At 36.2% G+C, this 19,176-nt stretch overlaps 1 protein-coding gene across 2 annotated transcripts in view; it reads left to right on the top strand.

Annotated features, from left to right (window-relative positions):
* Nucleotides 1-10,792, top strand: part of LOC144966475 (uncharacterized) — a 58,641-nt gene extending 47,849 nt beyond the window's left edge. For both annotated transcript variants that reach the window (XM_078903062.1, XM_078903061.1), the window contains exons 4-5: nucleotides 8,538-10,589; nucleotides 10,672-10,792. In XM_078903062.1, the coding sequence (XP_078759188.1) occupies nucleotides 8,538-9,038 (501 nt within the window). In that variant the 3' untranslated portion in view covers nucleotides 9,039-10,589; nucleotides 10,672-10,792. The remainder of the gene's footprint in view (nucleotides 1-8,537; nucleotides 10,590-10,671) is intronic.
* Nucleotides 10,793-19,176: the final 8,384 nt, after the last annotated feature.

Genomic DNA, 19,176 nt, shown 5'->3' with positions numbered 1-19,176 from the left:
TATAACGGTTAATAGTAGATTTTGTCAGGAGTTGTTCTGTCTGCTACTGACAAAATGCCGTATTCTCATTTTAGCCAGGAAACGTTTACTTCATAATATATCGAAAGATTCAGTCGACTCAAAGCTAATCATAGGATTTTAACTATAGTATAATGAAGACTTTAATGAAACAACACAGTGTTGGTGGCTTAGTGGTGTATTATCTCGTTTTGTCGCAAAACCAAGCAATGTTAAGCGTGGTCAATGGCAGACGGATGACGGTGATCCTTTGAGATTATCCAACTTGAATGAATATATGGCTATACTTCGATAACGAATATTGTAAGAGTGCTTGTACAAAATTGACGTCAATTAAACGACTGGTATTGTATGAAATGGAAATATAATGAAACACTGTGAAGCGCATTGAGTTTGATGAATCCGTGGAAATGCTCTCTATAAATGTTCATATTTATCTTGTTTATTTCAGAGTTAAATCTCAGGTTTAAAGTCCTTTTTTATTCTTTTGAACATTTAGGAGTAAACCTTTTCTGTTCTGGCTAAAATGTTTAAAAAGTTGTTCACTCAGTGTGTAACAGAATTGTCGTTGATGGAAAGAATGGTAGTGATGGGAGGAGGAGGAGGAGGGATGGGGCGCGGGGGGGGGGGGGGGGTAGATTGAATTGTAGTGGTAATTAATCCTTTCATTATTAGGTTTGACGGAAAGAAGACATCTATCTATCATTCCATAAAGCCAATCCATACACTATTTCAAGTCTAAAACTTCTTGCATGTGTCCTTTTCGTATGCATGTCTCGGTTCATGATTATTGACCTACATATCATCTAGCTATTCGTGCGGCTATGTGGTCTAGTGGTATGACACTCGCTTTCGGATCGAAGGTCCCGGTTCGACCCTCGCGCTCGGCGCATAGTTGAGTCCTTGGAAAGGCTCTTTACTCACATTCTCTCACCGTACTCAGGTGTAAAATGAGTACCTGGCCGTTAACAGCGTTGTGTTTGTCCGAAAAATTGTAATATCGCCTAGCAGGCGTCATGTCTCGTCCTACATGTTAAATGTTGCTGTTGACCAGGGACCCTTTGTAAAGCGCTTTGAGGACATTTAGTGGATATGGCGCAATATAAAGCTCAATATTTTTTTTAAATTCACAATATGGCTATCCATCTATATATTTTTATAATCTACAAACATACCTAGGTATCAATCTACCTAGTTATCAATCAATCCATTCATAAATATATATATATACATCTATCCACTTTCACTTCCTGATGATAGCAAATGCTTGAAACAATATTGTAGAAGTTGGATAAAATTACATCTATCTATCTATCTATCTATCTATCTATCTATCTATCTATCTATCTATTTATCTATCTATCTATCTATTTATCTATCTATCTATCTATCTATCTCTCTCTCTCTCTCTCTCTCTCTCTCTCTCTCTAACAAGCTGTGTCCCAGTCTTCGACCGAATTTTTGATCTCGAACTCCGTGGCACGGACTACTCAAATAATATACTCATATATATATATATATATATATATATATATATATAATATATATATATATAAATAAATAAATATAAATATATATATATATAAATATATATAAAAAAAGAGAGAGAGAGAGAGAGAGAGAGAGAGAGAGAGAGGGAGAGATAGACAGAGAGACAGTGACACACACACACACACACACACGAGAGAGAGAGAGAGAGAGAGAGAGAGAGAGAGAGAGAGAGAGAGAGGGACACACACACGCACATAAACATAGACACGAGAGAGACAGAAAGAGACACACACACACACACACACACACACACAGAGAGAGAGAGAGAGAGAGAGAGAGAGAGAGAGAGAGAGAGAGAGAGAGAGAAAAGAAAACTGGTGTAGGAATGATAAAAGGCTGAGAGAGATAATGGAATGAGAAGTCAGAGAATTATGATAGAAAGACGAGGGGATAGAACACTTTACACTCCTCTAAGCGACTCTAAATTACGTTACCATTGGAGTTTTATGGGTAATAAGATTGGAAACAGGGTAAAGAGGGGTGAAAGGGTTGGGGGGGGGGGGGGGTGATGAATAAGGACATAATTTGTCTCATGGCCTGACAAATCGTGCCATATGGTAAAAATGTTCAAATTGCAACCCCTGAAGTTAGTGCAAATGTACAGAGTAATTTTTCCCAAACAAAATTGCAGTTTACATTTTCAATATATCTTAACAGGGATACAATGTCACAGTTATAATATCAGTATACTAAAGCCCTATTTTATACAGTTTTTAATCAATTTTTGACTTTTAAAAAATGAGCTCAAATCTTGGAAACAGTCATCGTGAGTACCGACACTTTTTGTCAGACCTTCACACATTTATAGCCAGCAATTTGCGTGTCTTTATAAGTTTGAGATTAAATCGACAGTGACACACTTCATTCTGGCTTTGTTCTCGTTTATCATTGGATGGAGATTTTATAATGACAGGATACGTCTATATGATTTGGTGACCGATTTTCCTACTTATCTTCTTTAAAATAATCAACTCCCGCCATACCGCTTTCCAGTTCCATCTCAACCGACGTTTACATATTTGCAGGTCTGATAGCCCAATTTGTTATAGTCTCATTGCTGTAATGACATTCTCTCCAATCGGCGCAAAATATTGTCCATTACGTACAAGAATGTTAAGACAGGCCCATAATTGTGTCCGGTTATCAGACCTGTAAATATGTGCACGTTGACCTCAAACTCAAATCTAATTTCTATCATCATCATCCCCATAAAATTAATGTTAATTAACTCAGTATTTCCCCCCTTTTAAAAATCATTTAAAGGAAATAACTCTGGATGGGAAAAAGAGACAAACTCGGCGCCTAGTGAATAGATTTATACAAGGAGATGTGCAACGAGCGTCTCTATGCGTGTAAAGCTAACGATTATAATAGTTTGACGAGTTTGTTTTAAATAGCGCAATATTCAATAATCGCGTCTTAAAAGGTGTCCTAAATCAACACTTACACAGAACGACGAGAAAGGAAGAGGCATGATGCCTATGAGGGGCCATTACAATTTTTTTCTCCCAGAGACAACGCTGTTTTACGTAAATGCGGTCGGAGAGTGTGACTTAAGACCCTTTTCCAAGGACACAGTTTTACACTGTCCATAACGAGACTCGAACTAGGGGTCTACCGGTCCGAAGACGAGTCTTACAACACAAAACCAAAAATCAGTCATTTCCAATGATCATAATAAATAAATCATGCCGATATTCCACCAACACCCCCATCACCTTCCCACCATCCCATTCCAAACCCAACTTTTATTTCTGTCATTATCATCCCCACTCCATAAACTAGGCGAGTCCATTTGGCCTATTAGTCTCATTGTTACCCTCAGCGCACCGCAACACGCCGCCGAGGCCTCGCCAATAATAGAGACACAGCGGGGAGGAAATTAGGCGTGGTGTGGAGTTGACAGTGAAGATGAGTACCATACTAATGCCACCGATAGGTCCTTCAGCGCCCTCTCACGGATCCTCAAGACTCTTTTCATCTTTACTCAGACTTCAACTCAAACTAATGATCCGATGCTCCGTGCTAATAGTATTTCACTTCTTAAATATTCACTATTCACTCCTTTAATGCGCTGTCTGTTGTGGTTCATTGTGATTTAGCGGCTCGAGGTTAAAAATTCCTGGACAATAACTTTCTCATTTCTTGACCTGCTATTTTCACCCCACAACCTGTGGATTAAAAGACAAAAAGAAAATAAAGTACACCCCCCCCCCAACCCCAAAAAAAAAAAATTTAAATTAAAAAAAAAAAAAAATAAATAAATAAATAAAATGATAATTCAATCTACGACAGATACCGATCGGAAGTGACTTGGTGGTTTTAATGTGCCAGATTGTTTGAGTGTTTCTAACAATTGAACCCAAAAAATAGTGATATCTTTGAATTTATTATATTTATTATAATTTTTTTTCATAACTTTGGGGAATGCAAGTCTGCCGAATTAAAAATTAAATGTGAATCAGGTAGTATGGAATATCTCCCTTGCAGTATGTCCAAGACCATTGGATTCTCGAAGCTCTGTTGCAGATTTGATTTTTAAATGGCAAAATCTTATTTTCCCCCAAAAAAGCGGTGAAAAAAAGTTGACGATTTCCTTTTCCCCCCAAAAAACCAGAAAAATCAGACCTAGGAAGCTCTGTTACGCTAAACAGTTTTAGTCTACAAGTCTTTCGACACTTCTAAATCTATCAGACCCTTTGTGTTTAACTTTTGTTTGGTAATTTTGGTCCAAGGCTGTTGTAAGATAAAGCTTTATATTATCGATATACCTTGTATGCTTTGCACTATCATTCTTTTCATCGGCGCTGATATGACCTAAAAGTGAAAGTGGCAAGTTAAATACGTCATTGAAATCCACAGCCATAATATATTCAACGACACCAACTTGCCAACTCGTTCATCTCATCTCATTTATTCCTCTTTATAACTCGTAGCACAATGGGTTCTAATTTGGTGTTTAGCCTGGAGAAGAATGGTAATCACAGTTGACGAGGGGACAGCAAATTAATTAATCAATCTATCCTCCCACTACCCCACCAACCACAAGGAACTTTCTCCATCGATAATCTTTGAGGGGTGAAAAATTAACTAGCATCTCTTGTCGTCTAATAGCAGGGGCGTTTTGGTACTTCGTGTCATGTCCGCTCGGGATGTTCTCCTGTCGGTCAAGTTGACCACGAAATGACCGCAGCACTCTGTCGGGTAGTTTGAGGGGATGCGGAGTGGGGGTGGGGGAGGTTCATTTCGATTTCTGTTCCCCTGTATTGGTTTGGAATGAAGTTTTGGCTTGGCGCTGTTGTAGCCTGAGGCAGCAGGTGATGATTATGGAGGGGTGTGGCGGTAGGCATGTTGAATCGAATGGACGGTTAATAATGATTTTATTATTATTTGTAGTGGGGTATCTGTCAAAGATGTTCCTCTCCTTCTCTTTCTTTGTGGTTATCTTTAAGACTCTCTCTCTCTCTCAATCTCTCGTCTCTGTCTCTCTCTTTCTCTCTCTGTCTCCCCCCCCCCCTGTCTCATCTCTCTCGTCTTGTCTCGTCTCTCTCTCTCTCTCTCTCTCTCTCTCTCTCTCTCTCTCTCTTTCTTTCTTTCTTTCTTTCTCTCTCTCTCCCTCTCTCCATCTCTCTCTCCATCTTTCTCTCTCCCTCTCTCTCTCTCCTTCTTTCTCTGTCTTTTACACACATATGACAGACGAGAGAGAGAGAGAGAGAGACAGAGAGAGAGATAGAGAGATAGATAGATAGATAGATAGAGAGAGAGAGAGAGAGAGAGAGAGAGAGAGAGGTTATGGGGTGGAGGTGGAAGTTAAAGGAAATTTGTGAATGGATTAAGATAGGGGCACTACAGCGACACAATCCTATTGTCCTGGTGTCCACTAGCTCACCAATGGTGTCCATTTTTGTGTTTAGAGAAGGGCACAAGTCACCCTGATGCGTCAATTACAGGTCTGTCTGTTGTTGTTGACCACTGACCAGTTAAGGGGGTTGTGGTCATGGGTTATTAACCATGCGTGGATTTGATTCTCATTAGCATGGAAGAATAATGAAATGGAACTTCGAGATTGAGGTTCGAATAATTAGGCAAAAGCTGTTTGAGGAAGAGGGAGTTGGCAGTTGGTTGGTAGTGTTTCTATGACTGGCTCTGATTTTTGTGCGGCTATGTGGTCTAGTGGTATGACACTCGCTTTCGGATGGGAAGGTCCTAGGTCCGAGCCTCGCGCTCGGCTCATAGTTGTGTCCTTGGAAAAGGCTCTTTACTCACATTCTCGCTCTCACTGTACTCAGGTGTAAAATGAGTATTTGACCGATAACAGCGTTGTCTTTGTCCGAAAAATTGTAATATCGCCTAACATGTTAAATGTTGCTGTTGACCAGGGACCCCTTGTAAAGCGCTTTGAGCACGTTTTGTGGATATTGCGCTATATAAAAGCTCAATTTCAATTTCTATGACTGGCACTGTAATCGACGTATAAAAAAACCTTTATTCGTCCTCAGCGGGGTTTCTTTCTCTTTAGAGTATGTATATCTCAGAAAATGACCGATATTTATAACAAGCCTCAGCTGCACTACGGCAGAATGAGCAAAAGGAGGTTACGTATTTTGTTCAAAGAAAACACGAGATGCTGAAGCGGGGCTTGAACCTGACTCTGCGGATGTTACAATAATGCCATAACCACTCAGCCATTTCATCACCCCCTCCCCTTAAGATAAAAAGGAAATAATTAGGTGTGATAGGGTTGATAGGGGAACATGTTTGTCTAAAGCATTCAATTCCACCCTAACACAATTGGTGCAAATCTGCGTAACATTTCGTCTCCTTCTTTGTCCGCTCATTGTTGATTGGGTATCTTGATATTGGTTATATCTAACTGAAAGCACTTTTTGTGAGACTAGGATTCTATCCAAATGGTAGCAAGCAATTGTAAGTGTTGTATTTCACGCTACCGACGTTAGGATATACTTCTATTCCTTGAAATTCTTGACTCCAAAGGAGTAACTTATTATGATAATTATTGTTTCAGAATTGAGCTTGTCTGGAGTATGAGACTTGTAATGTTAGGCTACTGGTTGGGGCGGCCTACTTGCTAAGTCTTCCAACCTCCCTCCCCCTCCGACATCACTCTATACCATTTTTGAACCATCGCCTCTATCTGATATTATGTCTTTATGAATGTAGGATTTACATGATCAGAAATACGGAATGTTAATTTTTCTAACTTCAACTAACCATACTTTTATAGGTAATAGAATATCAGAGAATATATATCCAAGTCTCATTTCTGGCTATAACTCCAATTGTTTACATCTAAATCACTCCGATATAATATTTATTTTAAAAATGACAGACCGCATTTATTGTCCAAATCACGTGGCTCTGTGTCCTGGTTCTGAAATGAGACCGTTCGGTTTTACCCGGGACTTGTTTTGAGTATCATCTGGGAAACTTTCAGATGGACGTATGCATTTTTTTTAGAAAGCCATGCGTTTTTGTATGTTATCATATATGTTACTCGATCATCATTTGGCTAACTAATTACACTTCTTTCATCTTTAAAAAAAATAAAATAAAAAAGAACAAGCAAATAACATTTTGAGCTTAAGAAAGGTGAATGAGCAAAATTATATGAATAAATTTAATATGAATAATAAAAATAAATTGTTCATAGTGGATCCTTCCCCCCGCCCCCAATCCGTTTATGTATAAACATTCATTATTGAAATCCATCCATGACTATCTATTTGTTTTGAAAATGCCTCTTTTTTTATGAATTTTTTAAAACATAAAAATAAAGCTAAATGTATGCCATCCGACGTTCTATATTAGTGTTGTTGAAATAATAGGGCAATGTCCGATTAACTTCTAAAGTGATGGGGGGATTAAATGGCTAGAACTCGGGTATATCTGGCCTGTTAAGCCAATCTGTTTCAGACAAGACCATTATAATAATATTATTATATTGAGGTTGTAGCAACTATGTCGTGGTTAAAGGGATGATGGAGCGGGGGGGGGGGGGGGGGGGGTGTCGACTTCATGTGTGGTGAGATGTGGGATGGATGAAATTGGCCATTCTAGTCACACAATGGCTTAATGGGAAATTAGGGTCATGAGTATTTGAAGGCCAGAATAGAATGTTATGTAGCCACAATGATTAACGAATCTGGAGCCTCAGGGCCACCAGATCATTGAAATCTTTGTTTAAATGGGTTTATTAGGAGTAAAGGGGACAGTAAAGATCGTTACTTTCTACCCTTAGAATAAGTATTCAATGAAGATAGACAATTCATCAAATAAACGTCTGATCTCAACAGAGATCACCCATGATGTCCACGAGTGCGAACTATGGGGTAATAATCTTGCTCAAGGGGAACAAAATAAATGAAAATGTCTCAAGAGGGGCTCGACCCCCCCCCCCTTCCCTTCCCCCAGTAACAGTGCAAACCACTTGGCCACCTCAGAGGAATGGATTAAAAAATAAAAGCCTTGGTCAACTCGGGCTCAAATCACCCATTTGTTTTTGAATCATTTGAGTCAATTGAGCCATTAGGAGAGAAAGTTGACGTATAAGGGAGTCCTTAAGGTCTCCAAATTGAAGAATGCCTTCAGATACATTGAGAATATTTCACTGACCCTCAGGAGACGACTTAATCTGAAAGCACCGTACGGCCCAAATTAAACGTCGTATGATACAAGAAACCAAAACAATGAAAAATGTGGATAAATGATGGCATCAAAATGTTTCGGTCAACTGCTCACGACTTGGTTATATCAATAACTCATGGGGATTTATTTTGTTTAGAAATGCTATAAAGCACACGAAAACATATCGCTCTTAAAAAGGAATATCACTTGTCATGAACTCAATATTCTTGATTGTGTGGATAAATAAAGATAATTTTAGAAATTTCCGGAGAATATTCTAAAAACATAACATTCTAACATTGCACCCGTTTATTTTCCTACAGGTATGGTTTCAAAACAGACGGGCCAAATGGCGTCGCCAAGAGAAAGTTGAATTCGGCAAAGTTCCCGAAGGACCCAGCATCCCGACACTGCCAAACTTCCCCGCGTCCCAATCCTCCATCGTGTCTGCAGGCCTTCCTCTAGATCCTTGGTTCACTCACCCTATAGCGGGCATCACCAGTCCTACCGCTGTTGATGTCGCAGGCGCATCTCTTCGATCCCTCCCGACCACCGTCATCGGCACGGGACCAGGCAATAGCAGCGTGGTTTTCCCCGACTTCTTACCGTCTGTCATGGCCTCATCTCAGATTCATCATACGTTGTCGGGCATTTTTAACCCTCTTCTTGCCACGGGTAAAAACCTCATGGGCTGCGGAGAAGACGGTAGCCCTAAATTTTCCCGTCATATTCACCTCCCGAGTATTCCTTCCTCTCCGAACGATTTGACAACAAAAGGTCTTGGTGTTGACGTTTTACACACCAGAAGACTGGACAAAGTGTAGCAGGATATCATATTTGATTATTTAATTTATGTGAGATAATCATATTAAAACATGACATTAAAATTTTGTCTTACCAACAACATTGTTAATCTGTTGATTCCACCTACACCTCAACCAAAGCTGAAACTCATACCAAAACAATCATTATCATCATCGTCGTCGTCGTCATCATCATCGTTATCATCATCATCATCATCATCATCATCATCATACAATCATCATAATCATCATCATCGTCGTCGTCGTCGTCATCATCATCGTTATCATCATCATCATCATCATCATCATCATCATCATCATCATCATCATTATCATAACTGCCAATAACATCATAAAACTGTCTCGTGTTTCAAGCGATATCTTTTTTTCCTTGAAATAATACATAATATTTGTTGAACCATTCTTACACCATTCTGTTATATTTCTACTTTGCTCCAAGACACACCAAAGTAAAATCAACCTAAGATTTAGACAACTTAAAATAACATTGAATATTGTATCTTTGTATATGTTTCCTTGCAGCACATTTGTATACACTTGTTTGCTCTGGAATGCTCGTAGCTTATATTTCTCATCAAAATACCAAATTTCTCGTACATTCCCCGTCTAGTCTTCGTATTAAAAAAAAGAAAACTGAATTAATTAGCTTTTCTTACAGTGAAATACGCAATGATTGTTTCCGCAAGCTAACATAAGATAATAACTCTCTAACTGGGTAGCTCCTACCCCAAATACAGTATAAATGTGACTTTCCGTCTCAAAACGGTATTATGTCAGGGTCTTCAGCCCCCCACCTCCCCTTTCCAAAGATTCTACATTGAAAGTGATCTATGTGGGATTTTACTTTATGCAGACCTGCCAACTTGAAACTTTATAAATTCGTAATTTTTAGGAAATGAAAATTGTAGTCGCTATAGTTAACATTAAAAATAAATAATTTACCCTCACAAGGATGAAATGACACTCAAAATCCTTGAAATTATGTAGTCTGGCATCAACTTTCATTTCCAATAAGATGTAATGACTTACAGATACTCAAGAAGTTGTGAAATTGGACCCAAATTTTTGTAAAACTAGAGAGTTCTGATTTAATAATGATAATAATCAATAAACTTTGACTAAAATCCCCAATAAGTATATAAAATTAACCCAAATTTTGTATTGACTGTAAAATCAATTTTGAGAAACCGAGGTGCACTTATTTGCATGTCTGATAACCGAACGCAATTGTGGGCTTATAATTTTAACATTGTTGATGTTGTAATGGGCAGTATTTTGCATTGGTTTGAGGGTATTTCCCTGACCACAATGAGCCCATAACAATTTGGGTTATCAGACCTGCATAATGTTATATCCGGCATAAATAACTTTTCGTCCATATTCAATGAATTCCTTTATGGAAAAAAACGTCTCTTTTGAAAAGTCAGTGGAGAAGAATTTTGTCTCAGCCAGGATGATTTACTTTCCTGTTCTAAGGAATGTCTTGTGATTTTTTTTAATGAAAAAAAAAAGAACTATAAGAATCACATTTGTTTTATATTGGACTTTCAAGTAAATAGGATTTTTGATGTGATGTAAAAAAAAAAAAAAAAGAACTATAAGAATCACATTTGTTTTATATTGGACTTTCAAGTAAATAGGATTTTTGATGTGATGTATATTTCTCCAGATTTTCCGATTTGCAGATGAATGATAATGTACTATGTATCTTTATGTGATTATATGATTATTAAACCTAATTCTCATTGTACATATTTTGTATGTTTGTGTTTGTTATTTCAAATTTAAAGAGATATTGTTTATACTCTCCCTCCCCCCCCCCCCTTTTTTTTCTCCTCGATTTATGATCTTGTAGTATAATACCTACTTCGGACTGGTGGGGTTCCAACCTCCCATAGTGGGCAGGGAGGTACCTCTGTGTCTTCTATCTCCCTATATCTGTTTTCCAACTTGCTTTCCGTCTTTGTCTTGGAATGAGATTACTTGGTTTTGTCCTGGCCTGACCGGATGCCCTTGCTGAGAGGGAAACAGTCAAATGTATTGATAGTTTTGGGAGATGATATTTTTTTCCTTGTAAATCATCTCTGTTATGCACTGTATTATGCTTTGTTTGTGTATTATATATGATTTGTAAAAATTTGAGTGTGTTCCTCATAGTAGGGACCTGTGCTTGTGTCTAGATGAGACTTTTAGGTGATCTCAAACTAAGTTCACTGATAGTGTACTCTTGGAATCTACACATGTTCCCTATTTGTTCCCAGTTCCCCTATGTCTTACTTTTTCTTGGGTGCTTTATTTGTAATTCTAGAACTTTTTACTATCCCATTTTCTTTCTTTTTACTGGCGCTGATATAACCTTAATGAGTTGCAAGCGCCGTAAAACCATTAAAAACATTTTAAAAAAACATACTTCGGACTGGTTCGAGCACCGTAAATTTGGTCTCTGGCAAAAGCTCTTCTCACATTCTCTCACCGTACTCAGGTGTCAAATAAGTACTTGGTCGGTTACAACGTTATAATCTGTCGAAAAAAAAGTTATAATTGAGCACATTTAGTAGGTATTGCACTATGTAAAAGCTCATGTATAAAGAGCTTTCTAAAAGGGTCAGCATAAGGCGGTTATTCTCCCACAGAAAGTGGAAAACGTTTGTCTCTCTTTGGTGCTAATGGTTGGAATGGGGGGGGGGGGGGGAACTATAAAGGTCCCTTTAAAATTGACTATCAGATCCTCTATCCTAATTTGTCCTTTCCAAGTGTTTATGTACCCTTTTTTCTGGAATAAGATCAAATTGCCCGAAAAAAATTCTTTTGACTTTTTCTTTGTGCGGCTACATTGTCTTGTGTTTTGACACTGGCTTTCGGATCGGAAGGTCCTGGGTTCGAGCCTTGTTGAACGCATAGTTGAGTCTTTGGAAAAGGCTCTTCACTCACATTCTCTCACCGGACTCAGGTGTAAATGGGTACCTGGCTGTTAACAGCGTTGTCTACGTTGCAAAAATAATGTTGTATCGTCCAATAGGCGTCATGTCTCGTTCTCTATGTTACGTGTTGCTGGTGGTGAGGGACCCTTTGTAAAGCGCTTTGAGCACTGTAGTGGATAGTGCACTGTATAAAAATTCACGTTATTTTTTCCTGGATGGAAACAGAGAGATGTAGGTATGTATATGTATTTTTGTTTCAGAGATGATACGAATGCTTTATTGTGTATCTTCTCATAGTTGGATATTGATTATTTGATTACTAATCTTTGCAACCATTTTGTGTGCCACTGTCGTTTTGGAAATACTGTGACTGTGCTTCTACTTAAAAGCTCCTTCTTTGAACTTAATAGGAGATGATATAATTTTTAAAAAATTCCCTCTTATCATTTTCAAATATTTTATTGTGCGGCTCTGTGGTTTAGCGGTATGACACTCGTCTTCGGATCGGACGGTGCTTTGTTCGAGTCCCGCTTCAGGCGTCGCATAGTTAAGTCCTTGGAAAAAGCTCTTTTCTCACATTCTCTCACCTTCCTCAGGTGTAAAATGAGTACCTGGCCGTTATAAGCGCTGTCTCTGTCGGAAAAAAATTGTAATATCGCCCGACTGGCGTCTTGTCTCGTCCTACATGTTAAGTGTTGCTGTTGATCAGGGATCCCTTGTATAGCGCTTTGAGTACGTGTAGTGGATATTGCGCTGTGTAAAAGCTCAAGTTTCTGTTCTTGTTTTTTTTTCTTTTTTTAACCCGATATTTATCTTGTTACAAATTGACAGTACTCCCCTCGGTGGTTAGCCCGTGTCTGTGCCTGTGACTTGGGGAGGGGTGGACTTTTATATGAGTTTAGAGTGTTGCACGCACTCACTCATATATTTATGTCAGATTAAGGAGGTCAGGGAACAACTGTGCTCACTTGAAAATAACAATTCCCGTTTTAAGATTCCTTGAGATGCATCATGATGATATTAAGTCATGCCAATGAGATTCTGATCTCTTTTACTCTTATGTCATGGCCGTGCTTTTTATGTGCATCTTATGTCTTATAAGAAGGGGTCACAATAGCTCAGTTGATAGAGCACCCGCTTCCACGCAAAGGGACAGAGATCGATCTCGAGTGAAGTCGAAATACTTTTCTGACTCTTCTGTCCAACATAGAAATGATTGGATAGCTGGGTCTGTTAGATTTTGCGGAGAGTACTTTGTGATGGACTAGCGCCCTATCAGAAGGATAGCAATTTATTGCTATTGTCCGTTTCATGCTATAGAGAAACCGGGATAAACTCCGGCTCCACGGGCCCTATGACTCCGAAGGATTACAGAGGAGGAGAAGAAGGGTGTGTTATTAGAGAATTATAGCTACACATCCATTCAGCTGTATAAAAATTTTCCAAAAACAAACTGTCAAAGCGGTTTAAAAAACTTTTCCTTAGGCAAGGAATCCTTTTACAGCCTTATAAGAATCTGACACGCTTTTGATTCATTCAAAAAGCATGTTAAAATTTACCTCTACAGCAGCTCATTCAAATATTCCTCTTTTAAATGATTGAGTGAGTAAATGAATAAAAGAATGAATAAGAATCTAGTACAGGGAAATCACAGATGGATACCGGTACTATACAAATATACAATTAAAAAAAAATCTTTTACATCAACGTTAGATAGACGAAACTTAAAGGCATTATATATTTAAAACGAAGAGAAGAGATCAAATTTAGAGAAAATGCTTTTTTGGAAAACAGTATGCTAGATTATTATATAAAACAGAAAGAAAAATGCAAAATATATTGTGATTGATAACAAGATCTTTTTTCTCTATACTTTTTTTTACATCCATTGCACTAACAAAGCCACTTAGTCATCGAAATAATTTATCACTATGTTGAATTATATGGATAAATTTACCTATTTTATATCAACACGTATGGGCCAAAGAAGCAGCAAATGCATGGTCAGCCCATGTGAATCTTTTAAGGGAAGTAATCATGGTTGGATTTAGGATAACAAGTATTTTCATGAATTGCCTCCCGTTTACCCATTAGCCAAACCTATGCGAGAAATTGTTTTCCTGCACTACAAGATCCGACTCTACAAAGTTTTAAGTACATTTTCAATTTCAAAACACACATCCTCTTTATAATTGAAACCACAGATTGTTACCTGTTTCTGGGAAAGAAATTGACCCCCCCCCCCAACTTTCTTTTATGATTTGTTACTTCATGCATTTGAACAATTCAGCTGTCGGCGGGACTATTATTCGGGCCTTTCAACTTTATGTTTTCTCTTGTACCATTCAGGTATCCCATCAGATTTTGGACGGATACATCTCTAACCATCATTGAAATAAAAACATTTTCTGTTTTGGGACTTGACATATTCATACTGCTGCTATTACTGTGTCAAAAAAGAAAAAAAGAAAAAAGAAAGCCCTGTGTACCTTGCAATATCTCTACGTATACTGGTGTTTTCATTAAGACAATCCAACTATAAAATATCCCAATTTATGACACAAAACATTTTTTGAAAACAAACAAAAACAAGAAAACGAAACAAACAAACATAAAAACAAAGCAACAAACAAATATTTAGATGAATAATTAAGCAAGTAAAAATAAATAAATAGATAAAAAATAAATAAGTTAATAAATATATTATTAAATAGATAAATAAATAAATAAATAATAGATAAATAAATAAATGAATAAATAAATAAATAAATAAATAAATAAATAATACATAAATAAATAAATAAATAAATAAATAAATAAATAAATAAATAAATAAATGATACAAGAGTGTCTGTTGCGGCGCCGTTAGATCCTTTAAATTATACCAACAAAAAAAAAAAAAAAAAAAGAAAACAAACGAAAAACTAACCCCTCTCCCCTCTCCGAAAATGATAAAACAAAAGACAAAAAAAAAACAACCAAACAAAAAAAAAAAAACAAAACAAAAACAACAACAACAAAAAAAAAACAACAACAAACCAAACAAATAACAAACAAAAAACAAGAAAACAAAAAACAAAACAAAAACCAAACAAAAACAAAACAAAGCAAAACAAAAACATCAGAAACAACAAAACTGTAACAAAGAGAATACTCAAAACTTCCAATCCATACCCGCCTCTTCAAATCTTTACCTCTTTCCCCCTCGCTTTTTAACTGTTTAAATTTTGACTTTGGTAAACGTCAAGAGACATTAATCATGAAAACTAATTAACAACCAAATATAACCAAAGGAGGATATGACATTCTGAACCTGGCAGGTCACATCCAGATAGATAATAACTCTCTAGTTACCGATCATTTTCAGTATTTTCCCAAAATAGCAGGCTTACCCTACAGTAAAATTGATTTTTTAAACTCAAGCAAGCTCTCTATAAAGCAACTTTATGTTCTGATCTATTAAACAAAGATCATTCTTCAAATTTTGCGGTGTACAAAATAAATTTGAATAAGAAAAATGTATATTGTGTCGTGACAAATGTGACAATTTTGCTGCAGGTGGCACGGAGAGGGTTAATAATCTCAAGCAATCTATTGGACACTATAAAATCACCAAAAAAAATTTGTAATTGTTCTATGAAGTTAACAAGACAAGTATTTTCCTATTTAAGTCACTAAATCATTGAAAAAAAATTGCAGTTTTCTCTGAGTGGTGAAAATGCAATTTAGCAGATTTTGAAAGCTAAATCCTGAAATAGATAGTATTATAAGTACTATTAACTTTTTAAAAAATATACTATTATCGTTGTGAGTGTTGCTAATATACTCTATCAACACTTTTTTTTTTTGGCACGAAAACGTTTGCTTTTAGTTGTCAAAATTGTCAATAACTAAAAAATTTGAGACTTCTTTACTTAGAGGTAATCAATTGAGATAAAAATATGATATAAATGTTTATGAAATTGTGCCAGACAAAGCAAGAAAGAAAAATACAAGAAAAAAAAATACCCCCCCCCCCAAAAAAAAAAAAAAATGTAAAAAAAATTAAAACCAGCCTGCTTCAACGTGGGTTCGAATTCCAGACCTGATTACCGATCTTTATCTTACACCAGATCCAGTGCCTGCTTCTTATTTTTTTAATTGAGATGTGAATTTATCTTATTATTAGACAATTTAACAAGTTAGGGGCTATCTTAATTGATATTTAAATCAAATTGTGTCCTCCACAATGAAATAAAATATTTATTAAAATATAGCAAAGTAACACAATGAACGTCTTTTAGATTTAATTCATTGTGATTTTGCCTTTAGATAAAGCACAAAATATAATGTAGCTTATGGGATTGCTCTTTCAAAAAAACGCCCAATTAGTTAGTGTCATGTGTAAAATGGAATTTTGTTTCCGTAGCCTGATAAAAAAATCAATGCCTATCATTGAAGAGGAAATAAAATACAATTATATTATATTATACAAGATAGTTTATCATTTGTCAATGATTCATAGAACACTGGGTAAAAATTGTTTAACATAAGATCTAGAATATGTGATATGTGTGATATACAAAAGAGGAGCATTGGAAGTGTTTAAAAACGTTGATGGAAAAGGCGATAGAACCGTACTTTAAAAAGAAATAAAACTTTCAAATTGAAGTTGGATTAGTACCTATAACGCTCGACTGGATAATCTAGTAATGATTTTAAAGCAAAGAAATGGGACTTAAGAACTAATCTTTCGTTGAAACGCAATAACAAGACATCCCTTGAATGACTTATTTTGTTTTGAGCATTTACAAAAAAAAAAAAAAAAACTCGATATCATTTTCTAATAGTTACTACTATTTGTAACGGTTAAAATTTTCAACAAGCAGCTTCCATCATACTACACAAACCGACTTTCAATCACTTTAGAGTACCATTTTGTTAAGATGCTCATATTTCACACAGCAGCACCAGTGTTTGGGTAACCGCAATAACTATTGTCTCTGGAATGAACATTCTTCCATTATTATTCCATTTCATTATATCACCAAAGGCAAGCTTTCTCAAGACTCTCGAGTAAAACCACCAATTTGAATTGCAGAAGTTGTTTTGCATCTCTTGCTCCGATCAACCTCGTTAACAAGGCTGCCCCAAGGGTTTGCAATATGCAGTTGGTGAAAAGAGATTCGAGTTAAATTGTCCACTCCGTGCAGCACTTCTCGATGGCAGTTGCTGTCGATTTTGGATGTTGTGAGAAGTCGAGGCTTCCATTATTGGATATGTGAAGACGGCGAGTGTTATTCGCTTTGAATGGCTCTTTGTGGGATGCGCCCACTTGACGGTGACTCAATGACAAGTCAGTTTGGATTCATTTTCCAATTCTGTAGTCACTATTGTCTCATCTTTTGGTATTGGTTGCAATGAAAAAGAAATTGAGATTCGTTTACAGTTGGTGTACCATAGTCACGTGATTGACCACATGCCCTCAAGGCGTTTATGACTATACTATTATGCTGCAATCTAAAAATCTAATCAACCATGATTTTTTTAAATGGTTGCGTTTATCAACTTTCATTTGTGGCTATAAGTCAGTCAATAGAGCACCCCTTGATATAGCGCAATATCCACTAAATACGCTCAAAGCGTTTTTCAAGGGGTCATAAGTCAAAGAAAAATTAACAATTTTTCAATTCAAAGGGTTGTTTTCCAATCTGAAACATGCATTAACATAGAATTTCCAATTAACACAGGTAATAGCAATAATTTACCAAAGGAAACAAATAAATGTATAGATGAAATAGAGTAGTAGTATATATATATATATATATATATATAGTATATATATATATATATATATATATGTATATATATATAAAATTTGTTAATATATAATTTATTTGTTCTCACCTCGTCTTTTTCACATATCTCCAACAACGTTGATTCGTCCAGAATTCCTGGAGTCCTCAGGGAGGTCGAGCACTCTACTTGGTTCCAGCTAAGTCACCTCAATCATATATATGTATATATATATATATATATATATATATATATATATATATATATATATATATATAATACATAGATAAATCAGAAATTAAATAGATTTATAAGTGAATAAATAAATAAATAACCCTTTCTTGACTATGTGGGCACCATATAAAACAAGCAAATCCTTTCTTTTAGGAAACAAAATAAAATCGTAGCTATCTATAATACTTACGTTTTTAATAAATGAGTACCGTGCAAAAACAAAATTCATCCATATTACAAGAACCAACCTATTTACCATTAAATCATCAATCAGTCACAATTTTAAAGTATATAAATGGGTAACAGGCAAAAACAAAATTAATCCACTTTATAAGGACCAACATAAATACCACTAAGTCACCAATCAATTACAATTTATGTATATAAATGGTTGCTAAGTTAAAAGGAGACAGAAAAAGAAAGCCATATTCTTAGACACAACATATACACACAAATAAGTCAAAATTAGCATGCAGGACGACAAAGAACACCGGAAGACGCTATCATACTTTTATGTCGACAGAAACAACATTGTTACCGGCCCCGCACTTATGTCATATAATATAATATGACAACACTTTATGGAGCGTGAGTATAGAGCCTTTTGTAAGCACTCAACTTTGCGCCACCCAGTAAGACACAAACCAAGACCATTTAAGTCAGAAGCCGAATGACATATTACAAGCCAACAGATAATAATAATAATGATAATAATAATAATAATAATAATAATAATAATGATAATAATAATAATAATAATAATAATAATAATAATAATAATAATAATAATAATAAATGTTTATATAGCGCAAGGTACCCTCAATCACGAGGCTCTATAAACTTTAAAAAAACATCCAAACCCGACCAATTCGATCTTACTTCGCGTCTTACATTCCTGTCTTCAAAACAATGACTATAGATAGTATGCGCTTGGCAAAGAAACTCATAACATTGCCATCCGGAAGTATAACGAACCAACACACAAAACTATGAGTAATCTTAAACCTTTGAGAATCGCTCACAAACGCGGATGGCAAAATACAATAACAAAGGCTGGAGTGACGTCATCTTCGTTTTATCTATATAGATTGGTTTGGATTAGAAATGGTGGAAATATTACAGAAGGTAGTTAGTGTGGTAGAATGTAGTTAGTGTGTCGTCTTGTGGTATGACACTCGCCTTCGGATCTAAAAGTCCTGGGTTCGAAT

The sequence above is a fragment of the Berghia stephanieae genome, chromosome 2, assembly GCF_034508935.2.
Source record: "Berghia stephanieae isolate SIO BIC M18660-M18661 chromosome 2, UCSD_Bste_1.3, whole genome shotgun sequence".
NCBI lineage: Eukaryota > Metazoa > Mollusca > Gastropoda > Nudibranchia > Aeolidiidae > Berghia > Berghia stephanieae.
This window is presented reverse-complemented; position numbering and strand designations above follow the sequence as displayed.